At 40.5% G+C, this 17,800-nt stretch overlaps 1 protein-coding gene across 1 annotated transcript in view; it reads left to right on the forward strand.

The window, feature by feature from the left end:
* LOC125439312 (myelin basic protein) overlaps nucleotides 1–17,800 on the forward strand; it is a 138,774-nt gene that overhangs the window by 10,556 nt on the left and 110,418 nt on the right. The window contains exon 2 of the mRNA XM_048508356.1: nucleotides 11,427–11,499. Coding sequence (XP_048364313.1) covers nucleotides 11,452–11,499 — 48 coding nt within the window. The 5' untranslated portion in view covers nucleotides 11,427–11,451. The remainder of the gene's footprint in view (nucleotides 1–11,426; nucleotides 11,500–17,800) is intronic.

Raw genomic sequence — 17,800 nt, forward strand, 5'->3', positions numbered from 1 at the left:
TCTGATATGGTTCCTGTAGTTTTACTGGTTATTGTTCTTGGGTTTTAATGTTGTTTTAAATTATTATATTATATCAGTATATTTTAATCTTGTTCACCACCCTGAGCCATTCGGGGGAGAGTGGCCTATAAGTTTAAAATATAAACAAACAAACAAACAAACCGTCTTTTAAATAAAAATCCACATTGATCTTCATGGATAAACTCTTGTCACTCTATTTTCAGTCTATCAGCTAAAATTGTAGCAAATACCTTGTAGTCATTGTTCAGTATTGATGCTGGTCTACACTTCTTTAGGAATTAATGTTATCTTGACCTCTTTCATCACTCTGGCCTCTTTCTTTTTTGCAAAATGGAGTTCACTGTATTCTCTCAAATATTTCTTACACATTACAATCCTGGCCTTTTTTCTAGAGACCTCTGGGTGGTGATGTGGCCTCACAACAACCCTGTGTTGTTGTTTAGGTTGAAAAAAGTGACTTTTCTGTTTGTTTTTGGAGGACAAAATGACCATGTTGAAACAGAAAATGTTTGTCAGTTTTCAAGAGAAGGAGTTTACTGGATTGTTCTGCAGGCAGTTATTTGGAAACAGTCAGTGTGTTATTTATTTATAAAGTTAAGAAATAGTATGGCATGTGAAATATGTTTCATTTGGAAAATGTTTTTAAGGTCATACATTTGAAAAAAATACTGGAATGTTTCCAAATAACCAACCCTTTTCAGAAGAATTTTAAAAATAAAACCAGTGCTGTTTTTTTCAAAGCATTAAAAATTTTAGGATGGAGTTTTAAAAATATTTTGTTATTTTTATAACTACAAAACTACAAAATGGTGAACCAACCACCATACAATGAATTAAACAGTAAAGAAAGAAAAACAGAATGTCTCCCTCAGTCCCCCAAACATTTATTCCATTGCAAACTGTGATAACCGTAAATGAATAAGAAAAAAAAATGGTTAAAGATTTGAAAACAAATAAAACTACATGACTCCCACTTCGCCTTCATCATATACAATATATTATTTATCCAATGATTGAAATCTCTTATACCAGCTTTCTATTTTCTACTATTTTTTCCTTCTATACCATTTATTTTGTGACCTGATTACAGATACTTGCATACATAACCCACTTTATACTATTACCTCTTTATCTAGAATTCTGTCACTGTATATTCACATATATATATATGTATTTTATTGTTCTTTTTAGTTTTCTAAATACCCTCTGCTATTTTTAAACCATTTTTTGTAAATAATTTTAATGACTTCCCCTTCCATCATATTTTCTAAATTCTAACTTTTCTGTCTTGATGTTCTATATTTTAAAATACTTTTTTTATTCTTGCTGACAAATTTTCTTGCTTCTAATTATAGCAGAGCATGAATTCTCAATGCAATTTTCTTCTGTCTTAACTCCAGACCAATTAATTTTTCAACTTGGCGTTCTTTCTTCTGGTTTACTTCCAATTTTGTTTCTATGGTTTTTAAGTCATCTGAGACTTTTTGCAAATCCCTAGCCAAACCTTTCTTCAATTCTGCTATGTCCTCCATGAATCTTATTTTTCATTTCTGATATGTCTTTCTGCATGGATATTAGCATTTGGAAACAGTCAGTGTGGATCTGTGGATCTACCGCCCTTTCCTTCCCTTTTCCCTTTCAGGGGACTGACTAGAGAGACGCCATCGATACTTTTGATGTTAGAACGCTGCTTTTAAGGGGGTTGGGTTTTAATATATAGAGCTGTTTCTAATTGATTTTATAGCTGATATTACTGATTTTACTGTGCTCTATTGTCTGTTGTTCGCCGCCCTGAGCCCTTCGGGGGAGGGCGGCTTATAAATATAAATATAAATATAAATATAATAATAATAATAATAATAATAATAATAATAATAATAATAATAATAATAATAATAATAATAATAATAATAAATTCAGTTCTCTGCATTTAGTCTGGTAGGGCTGGGTCTGAAATGGTCCTCGTTTTGCATTTTGAATCAGCCATTGTATCTTGAGGATTTCCCCACTAAATGCCTTTACAACTCTGTCTTTTTTATTATTATTATTCAGTCAGTGTTTAAGAAGATAATATGTTTTTTCTCTTCTCTTTCTCCCAGTTCCCAGCTATATCAAGATCAAATGCTTTTATTCTGGGTGATTTATAAATCATTTTTCTGGAAGGGCTTCATAAGCTTTTATTTGTTTAGATTATGGAAGAACATTCAAGAATTGCATCACTGACAGACCTCTAGATAAAGTCTCTCATTCCAACATGGTGAAATTTATGACATAGTTCATAAATCAGGCACATAACTCAATTGTACTTATCTGTTTATAAGAAACAAATTCTTTCTGGGTGAGGTGTATGGTGTCAGGTGAGATTCACATTTCACTTCTTGTCTTTATTCTTCAGAAAATAAACAGCATCACTTACAGCTCAAAGCAGTTTGAACTGCTTCTTTTCCCATTGCCAAGGTGGTGCTGGGCAGGCTCCGATGGGTGAAAGGAATGGGGCTGCTGGCTTTCACCCAGTACCCTTCACTTCATCAATCCCATCTCTCCAGAGCACAGCGCTTTTCTCTCTTGTAGCTCCATTTAATCCATGGGGCTACAGTCGCTCAGAAACAACATCTGAGCAAAAAAGAGACAACAGGGTCATCTCTCCTTTAGGAGAGCAGCAGCCATTCGTGGTGGCGGAAGCCAGGAGTCCAAAAAATTTAAGATGGAGTTTTGAACACTTGAACGTTCTTTGTACTGCCATTGGTTTATTGAGGTCGATATTGTCTACTTTTCAAGTAGTGGCTCTTCAGGATCTCAGATAAAGTTTCTTTTGACTAATAATATTGGAAGTTCATTTTGGGGCTTTCTGCAAGCAAACTGGGTACTCTGGGTAGTCATAACTCAGTAATCAACTGATTAAATTGTGTTGTAATGTTATACTGTAAAGCACCTTGATAGAGTCATTGTGAGGATTTAGTGGATCTGGTAAGATTTATTTATTGAATGGCAGCGGCTTCAAGGCACCTCCCCCCCACTCCCTCCCTGCACTTACCTTGTCCCCGGGCCTCCGGCGCATCGCCGAGGCCTGGGGACACGCCCCATGCCCTGCAATGCTGGAGCGAGTAGCGCGGGGCCAGAAGTGATATCCTCGAGCTTCCGTGACGTGCCAGAGGCCCGGGGACATGCGAGATGGAAGCTGGGCGATGAAGCTCTCGCGGTCTCCGTCGTCCCGGCTCTTTCTGGGACCGTCCATGTGGACGGTCCCAGCGTCGTCGGGTCAGCGCGAAATGCGCCGACCCAACCGCTTCCGCCTCCATGCGGAAACGGCCAGAGTCTACAGGTTCAGAGGTGGTATACCTCTGAGCATCAGTTACTGGAGAAATACTACAAGGAAAGGTTTTTATTCATTCATTCATTCAGTTTTTATCCTGCCTTATCCCCGAAGGGCTCAGGGTGGGTCACAACACAATTGCCTTTAACCATGGAAAGGTGGGATTCCTAGATATAGAAAGACCTTGGCCAGATCCAGTAAGACTTTTCTCACATATTGCCAATCCTATTTAGCCTACATGCCTTGAAAAGGGCAAGGAAAAATGTGATAAATGTCATGCCAAAGGATAAACACCTTTGTAACATCCTCAAGCTCCATCCCCTTTAAACCTCAAGTCCAGCCCTTTCCCTACAACTACTGTCTTAACAAGACTATCAATCAGAGGTGTAGCAAGAGGGGAAAGCACCCAGTGCACTGGTGTGTTCTCCGACCCATCCCCACCATGCCCCGTAACGCCCCCACCACACCCCCACAGGGGCGCGCCCCCAGTGCACCTCCCCCCATCCCCTTGGAGCTACGCCTCTGGTATCAATTCACACAAATAGAGGTATTTGGTAGATATGAAAAGACAACTTTGGTAGATATGAAAAGACAACTTTCGTTGTCTTTTTTTTTTTTGTCCTTAATGAAAAAGCAGCCGTAAAAGGGAGCCGAACAAGTAGATCCTGAAAAATGCCAAATTTTGGGTGGCAGCTTTTGGGCTGCTTCAGCCCACCACCTTAAAAAAATACCCTCTCTCGCTTAACTGCTGCCTGTATGCCGAGTCCAAGTCAAGTCAATCATTCAACTGTGGACTCAATGTCGACAGTTTAAAGCTGGAGCCAGCCAGGCCGAGCTCACAGTTTGATGCTGGACTCAGCATGGCCCGGTCCAGCTTTAAACTTCAAATTCGAAGCCTGCAGTTTAAAGCTGGATTCATCCAAGCCAAGTTAAGCATTGAATGACATGCCCCACCCCCAAGCTCCATGTGGAGTTCAGGAGCAAAAATAGTTCAGAGCAAGGTGGAGTTCAGGAGCAAGGTGAATCCAGTTGAATGCTGACTTGGCCTAGTTTCAGCATTCAGCTGCAAACACTGTCCCCAAAGTCTCATCAGGGCTGGTCCTGCTCGCACACTGGCTGTGAGACTTATTGGTGGGAAAACCCTTCGCCAGCCGGCTATCAGGGTGGCTAGAACAGCTGTCCTCGGGGAGCCACTGAAGAGAGGCAAAATTCAATTGCAGAGCTTGCAGCTCTGGAGCCACAGGTTGCTGACCCTGGATCTAGATTAAAAAAACCCTTAATACATCTTATTAATCTGACTACATTTGATTGATTAATAACACAGTTGACTAATGAAATACATTAAGGAACATTTAGCAGCATGGGCATGGCACAGTTAATTGGTCTTCAGATCCTTTGAAGTTATTTATACATTGGGGGTTTAATCACTCAATGACTTCAGTTTTGAATGATGACTTCTTTGTGTGAATGGACCATTGTATACTGCTAACAGAACACCCAGATCACCTCATACAAAGTATCTTTTAGTGGAGGCCATTCACACATTCACTGTGTTAAAAAATGTGCTAAACTCAAGTTACAGGATAACCATCCACATGTGAACCAACATAGGGTTGTTGTTTTTTGCTATTTCCGAAAATGAGTAACATAGCTAACCCCCCGCCCCCCCCTGAAATATGCTGAAGGGCTCTCTGTAAAAGATGCTGTTTTATGTTGCCTTCTAGTAGGTTTATGTGCTTTCCCAGAGAAGGAAAATTCCTGGTTATGAATGTTATATAATTGATTTAAATTTAAAATGTGACCGCTGAATAGCATTGTGACTGTATAAGAATGAGCTCAGAAAGCAAATGGCCTGGTTAAACTGGTTTTGAACAGACCAGGCGGCACCTTTACTTTACAAATATTTTCCTTATCTCTCCCATTTATGCTTGCTTGTAGGAACATACATTCCTCCACTGTATACAGAAAGAGAAAAACAAAACCAAGCTTGTGTAATCAACAGCAAAGGAGTGACATCACAGATCCCTCCCACCCACCCACCTCCGGTTAAATTTGTTTATTGTTATCTCTCATGTTTAAGCTTAGTTTTTTGTTCATTTATTTATTGGGGTACTTTTAACCTACATTTTTGCACTTAATATGGATTCAAAGCATCTTACAAAATTGAGAAAACAACAACAGTGTTCCACAGCAGAAATTATTTAGGGCACACAGAACTTGTTCATAGCACCTAAGCCTTTAACAGTTCGGGAAGTGGTTTTAGATGCAGTGTGATATTTTCTGGGATAGGGACAATTTCCTTTGGTCTGTTGGAGGCTGGAAACCTAGAAGTAAGGTCTGGATTAACAAGTAGTTACGATGAAATCAGAGATTATTTTGCAAAGTCCAGAGTTTGTTTCATAATACTGAACATAGGTTTAAAGAAACAACATATCTTGTCATAATATATTAATGGATTAGAGTCATTTTGCAATAGGGCAGGGCAATAAGACTTCAGATCTTCATTTGTCAAAGTTTTAGACATTGTATTATGTCATTGGTCTGACCACTTACGTTTCCTGTGACCTGGGAATGTGCCTTCAGCAATCCCAGGTGCTGGAGGGGGAAAATGTCACTATTGTATTTAAGTGTGAGCCTCAGAGGGAAATGCTCACTGAGTGTAACCTCCACAAACTCAAAGGACAGCACCCTTAATAATAAATCTGGCAAGATTGCTATATAATCAACAGTGCTAGCTTGGTGAGCAGATAGAAAAGTAAACTTTACTATGGTACTACTGAGGAAAGGTTCCTAATGAATCAGGTACTCACCAAACCAAGGCAAAGCTTTTCCTGCAGGTTGTAATGTGTAAATGCTATATAAGGGTTTCTTTGCCTGGCACAAATGCAGGATAACAAAGGCAACATAGCTTGCAATTGTAGGTGAATTTGGCTCAGTTTCTGAATATGAGATAGGGAGTTAGGAGAACCTGTGGAGAAAAATGAGAGCAGATTTAAAAAATAAAAACTGTCTTTGTGTTCCTGACTGTCCAATATGTGTTCAGATATAAAACCTGGGCTGTGCTGAGCTTTACAAAATGCTCTCCATGTTGCTTGACTCACCCCTAAACCTTGCTAGAATCACCTTCTTCAGCAATTATTTCAGTTGCCACAAGCCAGTCTCTCAGAATGTCTCCTTCCTCTTTCAGTTCTGACTTTTCTTTAATTGGTTGTGGTGGGTTTTCCAGGTTGTGTGGCCATGGTCTGGTAGTCTACCAGACCACGTGCACGCAGCCCGGAAAACCCACCACAACCTGTTAAATCCGGCTGTGAAAGCCTTCGACAATACATTTTCTTTAATTCCTCTCTTCATACTTTCTGCTGCTTGTTCAGCTGCTTGCTGATGAAAAGAAGTTTAGAGCCAGAACCTATTTCCTGTGGCTCCCCTTTGGGCCCTCTTTGTGCTGGATGCTGCACATGTCAACTTGTGTGCCAACTATGCATTGTAAATTGGTTTGTTGCTTGCAACTCAGTTTTTGCTGAAAAGGGAAAGTTCTAAGTTTAACTTTACACATGTATTTTTGGATTTTAATTTGATTTACATCTGGAAATACTCATCTCCCCCAATCACATCACATATGAAATAATAGAATTTGGTTTTAGCAAAACACCATCTCATCCAAACTAAAATTCCCTATATGACTTAAGATAATGTTATGTTTATGTTACTAATCAGAACATGTTGATAGAATCTGTGTGATTCCAAGTTGGATATTAGTTATCATAGAGATTAATAGGTTTAGGATAGTAGTTGACTTTGATATTAGCTTTAGAATAGGTTGTCATATGGTATGTCAGATGTTTAAATGTTTCTAGCCGCCTAATTGGAGGTGTGTGTGTGTGTGTGTGTGAATGGAGTTGTGGAGACAGCAGGGCCCTACCCCAACAGATTTGACCTCTCCAGGGCACTTATTCTGGCAGAGGGGTAAATCTACTGTTTGTGGCCGCTGGGGCACTCCATGATAGCCAGACCACATCAAAGCACCACATCAGCACTCTTGTGCCTCCACTGGCATATCAGTTCTGGAAGCATGGCTGGGAATGGAGCCACCCCTAGTTGGCTTCCACCCTGGTTTTGCCTCCCAAGATACCAGTGCCCAAGCCATGGATTTACATCACCCTTTTTTGGTGGCATAAACCCATTTTCAGCAGTGGGGAGGGTTTTTTGTATTTTACCACCCCGCACCACTGCAGCAGTGCTGTCCCTGACTGCCCCAGGGCTCTAGATTGGACAGCCCATGACGTTGGAAGCGATATGTCATTTATACTGGTTTCTTTGATGAAAAAAAAATATCTTCAAAACTAACAGCACTGTTTCTATATTTAAGAATTGCAGTTAGCTATGTGACAAATAATTGTATCTAGAGAAACAGGTATACAAAGTGAAGAGAAGCCAGTGTCATGAGCCAGCCCCTGGGTACTTACCAGGATACAGAGGACTCTGTTGCAGAATCCGACAACACGGTGCAGCCAGAGTTGGCTGCTCCTGAGGAAGATCAGGCTGAAGAGCCAATTCCCAGCCCTTCCCTGCCTGACGTTCAGGTTGAGGAGCTTGCAGATCCTCCTAGGGAACCCAGTAATGGCAGCTGTGCACAGGAGGCAGAAGCAGAGGCAGTTGCTGCAGAAGCAAAGTAGGAGTGCTCTTATTGCAGCAAGATATGGGAAGATAGAAGTGTCTGCATCTGATGAGGATTAACTCCTTGCAGAATCCCAACCCTTGGACAAGGCTTTCTATATAAGCCTTGCTGTGAGCTAGCTTCTGCCTAGGTGCAACAAGTGTGTTAACTGTCGCCATTGTGTGCCTGGTTCATTGCTGATCCTAAGCCTGTTTATTGGTTCTCTTGTACCACAACCTGAGGACTGTTATCTCGTGTACCACAACTTGAGGACTATGCTTTGCCTGCCGCCCTCCTTGATCCATTGGACTGCTATCTGACCACGTTTTGCCTACTGCCTGCCTTGACCCATTGGACTGTTATCGGGCTATGCTTTTGCCTGCCACCCCTTTGACCCTGCAAGGCCAGACCTGACCATGCCCTTCCTAGTGACAGCACAGCCAGATTGTTTTAGTTAGCTGGTGATGTTTTATAATCTTTCAATGTTGAAAGTGCTTAACTTTAGTGTTAACATTAAGATAAGAAGCTTTAAGAAAAACCAGTAATATTCCCATGTGGATAACATGGAGACTGGTATCTTGCTGGAGGCTAGATGATGAAGTGCAAGTTGAACCAGTGCTTTCTTGGGACATAGTGCATGTCTAACCACAGGGTTTCACTCTCACACACACCAACTGGAGAAGTATTTCTGGTGCAACATGATTTCTCCATTCGAGTAACTATTTGTGGAAAAAGTTAGCTTTGAAACTTTAGGATTGTTTTGCATTCTGTTCTAGTTTTGTCTGCCTAAACCACTTGCTGTCATCTCTCTCTTTCCCTCTCACTCACTTTCAGTCCCTGCTCCATTTAGTGGTCTATTCTTGCCTGGATTGTATTATGTTCCAGCATTTTATTTTAAGTGGGAGAACATAGCTTGCAAACACTTTTGTGAAGCATTGAGCCAGAATCCTGGCTTGATTCTTCATGTTCTGCTAAATTCTTCCAAGATATTGATTTCTGAATGACATTCCTGTATACTATTACGAGAGTACGCAATAAATGTTCTTAATTGATCCTTCTGACTGCCAACTTCCAGAAATTATTATTGCTCATTAGTGGGTATATTAGTGGGTAAATTATATTAATCAGTTGCACTACCATTTAGCAGTTGGCTTTTGAGGAGGAATAGAATTTGACAACTCGCTAATGCATCTGTATAATTTGCACTTTTGATGGCTTGCACAATTAATTATTAATTGAAACAATTCCATTTGATAGAGTGAACATCCTATAGCTGTTTGGAATCGGATTTTGAATTAGTCTCTTGGGAGGGGGCTGAAGCTTTCAGCTGCACGCTATGCGTTTTGTGGCAGCAAATGTAGGTAAACTTCCAGTTGTTCATTGCATTAGGATCTACAGCCAGTCGATATGTTCCCAAATGCATTGTTTCTTTCAGACATTACAGTTTTAGTTGTGCTTTAAAGATCTTGGTTGTAGAAATATATTTTTAAATGTGTGACAAAATTGATGGAAACAGCTCCTGTGTTTGTTCACTGCGGAACTTTAATTCACCCCTTGAAACAAACGTTTGTTACTAAAATGGATGAAGCTATAACTATTCTCTTCATTTCATTTGGTCTCTTTGATTTCTCATCCCTAATAAATGCTGTCCATCAAGCAGAAGTAGACCTTGGTTCAAATCCAGCCTCAACTCAAAGATTCACAGTTGGGCGTTGTCATTCCCTCCTTAGTGAAAAATGAGAACAGTAAGGCAAACCTTATGGAATGGTTGAGAAGTAAGTCGCTATAAACCCACAGTCCTTCACAGGGCCTGATTGTGTCCAGTGGATTGTATCCTAGTACTTTTCGCCTATATGTTTCTGAAAAAGCATAGTAATATATTGAGTAGCGAGGGGTGTGTGTGTGTGTAGTGCTGTCGCAGCCAACTTATGGTGATCCAGTAGCGTTTTCAAGGCTAGAGATGTTCAGAGGCTGTCTCCCATCCCAGTACTAACCAGGGCCAACCCTGCTTAGCTTTTGAGATCTGACCAGATCAGGCTAGCCTGGACCATCCCAGTTAGGGCAAGGGGCATTTTAGATGACATTTTCCTGAAACCAGATTGTGTGCAGTGCCAATTCCAAAGGAAGGCATTTGAATAATGCCTCAACAAAAATCACATTCAGTACTCTCCCACTGACTAGAGTTTTGTACTGTATCACTGTCTCAACCCTAAAATGTGGACCATTAACGAGTCACCATAGGTTTCACTTCCTTTAATAAATCCATCTGACTTGCAGCTGCCATCAAGATAAAACTGCCTTTTGCTGAGTCAGACCATTTGTCAATCTAAATTCTGTTTAGTAACAGCTTTGCATGGCCTCAGAGAAGAAAACAGAACTGGGGGACTTCTGGCATGTAAGTCAACTGCTCTGTCATGACCCATGGCCCCTTCTCAGTGAGATATAGGATGTAGAGACAAGGTAGCAGTTACAATTTAATCACAGTGTGTGCAGACATGCCACTGAAAGTTAAAAATAACAAATGGAAGGCAACATTAGAAAAAAATACAACTTTTTGGGACTTTGTATAATAAAAGAAGAAGAGTTTTGATTTATATCCCCCTTTTCTCTCCTGTAGGAAACTCAAAGAGGCTTACAATCTCCTCCCCCTTCCCCCCTCACAACAAACACCCTGTGAGGTGGGTGGGGCTGAGAGAGCTCCGGAAAGCTGTGACTAGCCCAAGGTCACCCAGCTAGCGTGTGTGGCAGTTCACAGGCAAATCTGAATTCCCAAAATAAGCCTCCACAGCTCAGGCAGCAGAGCGGGGAATCAAACCCGGTTCTTCCAGATTAGAATGCACCTGCTCTTAACCACTACACCACTGCTAGGTTTTGTTTGAAGAATAAGAATTTTTTTTAGGTAATGTGTAATTCAAATAACCCCCTGGATGAGTTATCTCACCAGATGGATAGCTTGATTATCTATTTCACCTTGCCAAGCAGTAAAGAGGATTTTAAGGCATATATATAATGAAAGTATTAAAATGTGACATGAAATGTCAACTCAAAAGACATTTTATGCTAAAATGTATTTAAACCCATGCACAATATTGTCTATCCCATCTGACGGTCTCATTCCCTAAAGTCATGCTCAGCACCAGTTATAGTTCTGAGAAAGCCTGATATTTTCAAGCATAATATCCATTAGGATTAGAATCTTGAATTTAAAATAATCAAGATAAGCATTATGGGAATGCCATTTCTGCATGCTATTTTACAGGCTGATAGAGTTCTGCCTCAGAAACACATGGTATAGATACTATTTAACAAATCCTTCTATTTAGGCTGTACAATTTCATTCGTCTCTTTTTTTAGTGTACACCAAATTCAGAAATCTGTTCTTGACTGTCAGACTTCAGAATAGTGACTTATCTAATATTTGCTCTTTTACTGTTATAGTGTTTGAAGAAACTTGAGAAGCACCATGGGGAATCATGTTGGAAAACGTGATCAGAGTGCTGAGAAACTAAAGGTAAGATGTTTTACTAGAAGCTATGACAATAGGCTTGATAAGGACTCAGAAAGTGCAGCATATAAATAAATATGGAAATATTAGCAGACATTTATATTCTTTAATGCTGATTGCTACAAAAGTGCATGGTTGGTTTTTATAGATGTGGTTTCTCTCTTTCTGTGTTACAGAGGCAGGATATCACAAATTTTTCTCCTGCCATTCAGTTTTTTAGTTCAGTAATATCCTTGGCCTAGGAAATAGGTATAAAATTTGCTGCTAGTACATACTAATATCATTTTAATGGACACCATTTGGGCCTGAGAGGAGAGACAGCATGGGGAATTATGGAAAACACTGAAAACTATTCTGGAATTAGAGAAATGCTTAAGAGAAGGTTTGACTCACTCAAAATGTATAGCATGGAAATTTTAGATTGTACTGTTTTCTGTAGTAGGTAGTCACAAGTGGGTCACATCTCATTTCCCCTCACTCCCCCCCCCCCCATACACACAGACACTATTTCCTTTTTCCCTTCCCTGAAAGCCTCCACAGCCTCTCCCTGATTTTTTTTTTGCTTTCTTCTCTCCTTCCTACTCAACAGCCTACTCACCTTTATCTGTCCCCATCTTCTGCTTTCTCTGCTCTGCCTGCAATCTCCTCCCTTGGAAAACTATGCTAAGCTGTGCAGTACTTGCACAGTGGGGAACATTCAAGGATTTGCACTCAGTCCTGTATCCCACTCTCCACACTATTTCCTGCCTTCTGACAACCCCCTATATCCTCATTTTTCCCTGCTTCTTTCTCTTCTTCCCGCTTATCAACCAAATTACCTGTTATCTACTCCCGCTTTGACTATATTTATTATGTACTTCATATATATCCTGCCTTTCTCCCAATGGGTACTCGAAGCAGCTTACTTGTGCCCTTTCCCCACTTACCTTAAGCCCCGTGTTACTCTCCTCAAGTAGCGCGGGGTCCCCCGGCACTCCCCACTACAGGGGCGGCGACAACCCAGCCGCCCCGACGCTGCCGCTCTCGTGCCCCCTCAGCGCGCGGCACCCCTGGCGCTACTCCAAACGGCGCCTTTTGATGACCCCACGCAGCAAAGGGCAGCAAAGGTAAGTGGGGAAACGCCCTGAGTTCTTCTCTTATGCATTTTGTCCTTATAACAACTCTGTGAGGTAAGTTAGGCTGAGAATGTGTAACTGGTCCAAGTTTCCTAAGGGAGTTTCCATGGCAGAGTGGGGTTTTTTTCATGTGGTGACTATTCTTGAATGGTAACAAGCAGCCAGGTTTGGGTAAATCATCAAAATCAGATAGCCAGGTGGGTTGCTGCCAGGCCTGGCCCTGATGAGTCCGCCTTCAAAGGCAACACAGACTGGAAGGGGTTCTGTCTCTCTCCCCTTGATAGAAATCAAAGCTTGAAGGCCGACAATAGTGTTATACTTGCCACAATGATCACTAACTTTCTTAAACCTACAGGCACTGCTTCTATTATCTTGGGAGCTTTCACAATTTCCTGCAAAGCATTTTTTTAGGTTTGTAGGAGTTACTGCCTTTTTTGTTCATGGCATCAGTGTCTGGATATAACAAAGGTTTGGCCGTTGCTGGGAACTGGATATATTGATAGTTATTATTGCTTTATACTTCTTACATAGAGATATGCAACATACGTCCAGACAGAAATTTATTGTTAAATATAAATATTTTGGCAACAGTTAATATGCTGTAATGGATTTGAGAATATATTAATAAAGAATTCAGTATATTCGACGTTACAAAGTTTAACGATATCTAACTATGCTGGTATTTGCATTGTGGTATAAGACTGTTTTCTGTCTAAATCATATTACCCATTTGTTTACTATATTTATTTTCTAACTTCAACTTTTCTCTCTCTCACGCTTTAAAATACATGTGCTGAGGTAACAGAGTGCTTCAGTTTGAAGCTTTTTCATGGACTGGGTGCATTTGCAATTTTGTTTGGTAGAAAAGAAAGACATAAATATTCCAGTTAGTATCATTTTTAATTTCTAAGTTAGAAATGGTACATTTTATGCTGTTAAACCAGTAAAATAAGTTTAGGTTTGATAAGAAAGTTAGTATGGCCTATATTTCTTCTCACAGTTCTGTTTTGACTCCCCCCTCCATTGGCTTCAACATTTTGAACCCTTTATATCTTAGGGTTGCCAGTCTTTAGGTGGTAACTGGAGATCTTCTGCCTTTACAACTGATCTTCAGGGGACAGAGATCAGTTCACTTGAAGAAAATGACTGCTTTGGAAGGTGAACTCTATGTCATTTACACCCTGTTGCAGTCCTTCCCCTGCCCAAACTCTGCCTGCCTCAGGCTCCAACCACAAAATCTCCAGAAATTTTCCAACCTGGCAGGCAACCCTAGTATATCGCTGGGCCTGTTTTTTTCTATTTTGATTGCCCAAACATTCTCATGACAAAATATAAAGTATGTCTGGGGCCTTTTTTTAAAAGGGAGGGAACAGAAGCATCCTCCTAAGAGTTGCTGACTAAATTTTCAATCCTACCATGCTGCCCAGGAATTGCAATTGTGTTAGTGTATTCATAAGATTGTGAACATCTAGTTTACAGCCTGTTTTTTTTTAAGGATTGATTCACAGAACGATCCCCTACCTGATTTACAAGTGTTAAAATACAGGCACCATTACCTGAAGGAACAGAAACACATAGTCCATCCGTTCATTCCCCACAAAGAACCACATTTTTCAGTAACTCACAATTGTTACTTCAGCAGTCCCTTGTCAATTTCAGTTGTTCCTAACTGCAGACACCATGTATCGTAATGTTACATTGCTAATTCAAGATGAAATTGATAAAGCTAATGCAGTCAACCTGATTTGTGACTGTGCCATAATTTTACATCGCTAATGTGATGTGACACAGAGGGAAAAAAATTATTTATTTTTATTTTTTATAAAAAAAATTTATTGTATAGAATATTCATACATTTGTTACAATCAATATCTTCATTTCATCTATACATTTTTCCATTTCCCCTCCCCCACTTTTCTATTGGTTATTTTATGCAAGCAGCAGGAGATTCATTCTTCTTATTCTCTTATTCCATAGTTCTTTGTTAAATCCGGCTTCTTCCATCCATGTTTCAAACACTGTCCATAATTTCATAATATCTTCCATCTTTTCTTCCCATAGTTTATTTTTTGTCAGTCTCTCAAAGATCTCTAACTGTATTTGTTCCCATATGTATTCCATCCATTTTGAAACTGTCCATTTTTTATTATCTTTCCAGCCCAACGCCAACACTGCGTGTGCTGCTCTAATCATTATTTTATACATTGGTTCCAAACTTCTATTCACTCTTTTATCGTCCATTATCCCCACAATTAATAAATCATTGTTTATATCAATTTTTACTTTTACTAACTGTTTGACATATTTCAATATATTTTCCCAAAACTTTTTCACCATTTTACATTCTATCCACATATGAGTGTAATATGCTCCTTTTTCTCGACAGTGCCAACATTTTGGGCTTAATCCTTTAATCATATAGGCTAGTTGTATTGGGGTTCTGTATCATTTAAGTAAAATCTTTCTTTCTAGTTCCACATATTTTTCAATCTTTAACTTCTTCATACTCTCCGTGATTCTTTCTATTTTTTCTGCATCTAAAATATTTTCTTTCTCCCATTTTTGATTTAAAGTTCTTATCATAAATTCTTTATCCTCTACCATATACTTATATAGAGGGGAAAAAATTAAATCCTTTTGAAAACGGAGGATGTGGGGAAACATAAAAAAGATTAAATATACATGCCCTAAAAGCAATTTGCCTATGTGTATTTCCTGTTCATGCTGCAGAAAATGGAAGGAAAATGGCAGGGTCAATTTTATAAAAACAAAAATGCTGATAGCCATCCAGACCATTATAAATGCACTTTTATCAAAGTGCCATGTTCATCAGTACAGAGAATAAAAGTTTTGACAAAAGCAGCACTTAAATATTCTTCTCTAATGCTCCTAGTGAATCTGGACTTTTTTAAAAAGTGGAAACACACTGCTGTGACTTTTGCCAGAGAACGCAGAACCATACTGTCTGCTTTCCATGAAAAAAGGTGGTGTAGCTATGCTGGTTCGGGATTCCATCTCCTTTCGGACGATCCCTGACCCACTGATCACTGGATGGAGTGTCTGGACCTTTGTTGGGACTCTTTGGAGAAACTGGCTGTGCTGCTGGTGTACCGGTCGCCTAGCGCACCAGTGGCCAGCCTGCCATGGCTCCTGGAGGTCATCTCGGAGTGGGCCTTGAGGAACTCCAAAATGATAGCTTTGGGGAACTTCAATGTTCATGCTGAGGCAGCCTCATCTTCAGTTGCTGCGGATCTAGTGTCATCCATGGCGATTCTAGGCCTCTCCCTTATGAACACCAGAGACCCCACACATCAAGGTGACCACACTCTGGACCTGATCTTTGGGATGGGTGTAAATGTGGTCTATCCTCTGTTGTTAGAGTGCCATGGTCTGACCACTTCATCGTTAAGGCCTGGATTGAAGTGACTGTGGGTATTTGGAATTTCTCTCCTGGGCTGGTCTTAGACAAACCTGAAGGAGATTCTGACAACTCTGTTGTGGAGCTTTTGTTAAATAATACAGAGGCCGTGCTCTTGGAAAAAGTAGCAAAATTTATTTTACAAGTGACAGAACTTTCTAAGTAATGTCCAATGCTAGATACAGTTTATCTGTCTGTGTTTTGAATGTACTTTTGATTTGTACTTCAGAAATGTCTGTAACGCTCTGGAGCCTATTTTAATATGCCTAATAAAGGTTATTGTATTGTCCCCAGTGACATCCGGGCCCTGTGGAGTTTATCTCAATTCTGCAGGACCTGCAAGATGGAGTTGTTCTTCTGAGCCTTTTCTGTCGGGTTGGCTGAGCATCCCTCTTCTTAAAATCATCCTCAGGCCTCCACCTGGGTGTGACTCACATACTTCTTCATGCTTTTGAAATCTTTTGCCATCTTGTTTAAACTGGTTTGAATATTTATATATTTCAATATTTTTGTATTGTTTTTAAACTATTGTATTATATTTTAATTATTTGTAAACCACCTTGAGCCCTTTGGGGGATTGGCAGGATGAAAAAGGAATAAAACAAACAAATAAATAATCAAGAAACACTCCTTGACCTTCTACATTCGCTCATCACATCATGAATGAATGAAACTGTGGCCCTTTCCGCACGGGCCAATAACAGCGCCCTAGGGACAGCAAAAACGTTGTCCCTAGGGAGCTGTTCACATGGGGAAACGGCCTTTTAGACAGTGCTGGGGTGGAGTCAGCAGTTGTGGTCCACATTGGCACCAACGACATTGGGAAATGTAGCCGGGAGGTTCTGGAAGCTAAATTTAGGCTGCTAGGAAACAGGTTGAAGTCCAGGACTGCCTCCAAGGTGGCATTCTCCAGAAATGCTACCCGTTCCACGCAGGCGCCAGGCCCGAGCTAAGGCAAGCGGAGATACAGGGTCTCAATGCGTGGATGAGAAGGTGGTGTAAGGCAGAGGGTTTCAGATTTGTCAGGAACTGGGGAACCTTTTGGGACAAGGCAGGCCTGTACAAATGGGACGGGCTTCATCTTAACCAAGAGGAACCAAGGCTGCTGGCACTCAACGCATTAAAAGGTGGCAGAACAGCACCCCAAGCTGATCCACTGGGGAAGCCCGACCCAGGAGCTGAGGTGACTTCAGTTCGAGGAATACAGAGTCCATGGGGATGCAGAGAGGGAGGTTTTTTTCTACAAATCAACCACATACAAGCGAGGAACATAGCAATGTGCATGTGACAAGGGATGAGTGTCTACACAAAGACTTGAGGGTTAAAGCACATAAATCCCAGGTTAAGGACAGAGACAGGGTATACGAAAGGTGTCTCTATGCTATGAAGGTAGAAGCATTAGGCCTAAAATGGGGAAGGCTAGAGTACAGAGTTTTGAAGGAGGACTTTGATATAGTGGGCATTACAGAGACATGGTGGAATGAAGAGAACCAGTGGGATGCTGTTATACTAGGCTACAGGCTCTATATAGGAAAAGGATAGGACAGAGCATTGGGGGGTGGAGTTGCCCTTTACATCAAAGAGAGCATAGTTAGTATCACATAAAATAGACAATGAAGAAAGGGGAGCTGGTTCCCCTACAGGAATCACTGTAATGGATATCAATACCAGGTGTGAAGGACAGTTTAATATTAGGAATATATTATCGTCCCTGACCAAGAAGTGCACAAAGGAAGGATTCTGAGATGGAAAAAAAAGAAAAATTAGAGAGGCC

The sequence above is a fragment of the Sphaerodactylus townsendi genome, linkage group LG09 (genome assembly GCF_021028975.2).
Source record: "Sphaerodactylus townsendi isolate TG3544 linkage group LG09, MPM_Stown_v2.3, whole genome shotgun sequence".
Taxonomy (NCBI): domain Eukaryota; kingdom Metazoa; phylum Chordata; class Lepidosauria; order Squamata; family Sphaerodactylidae; genus Sphaerodactylus; species Sphaerodactylus townsendi.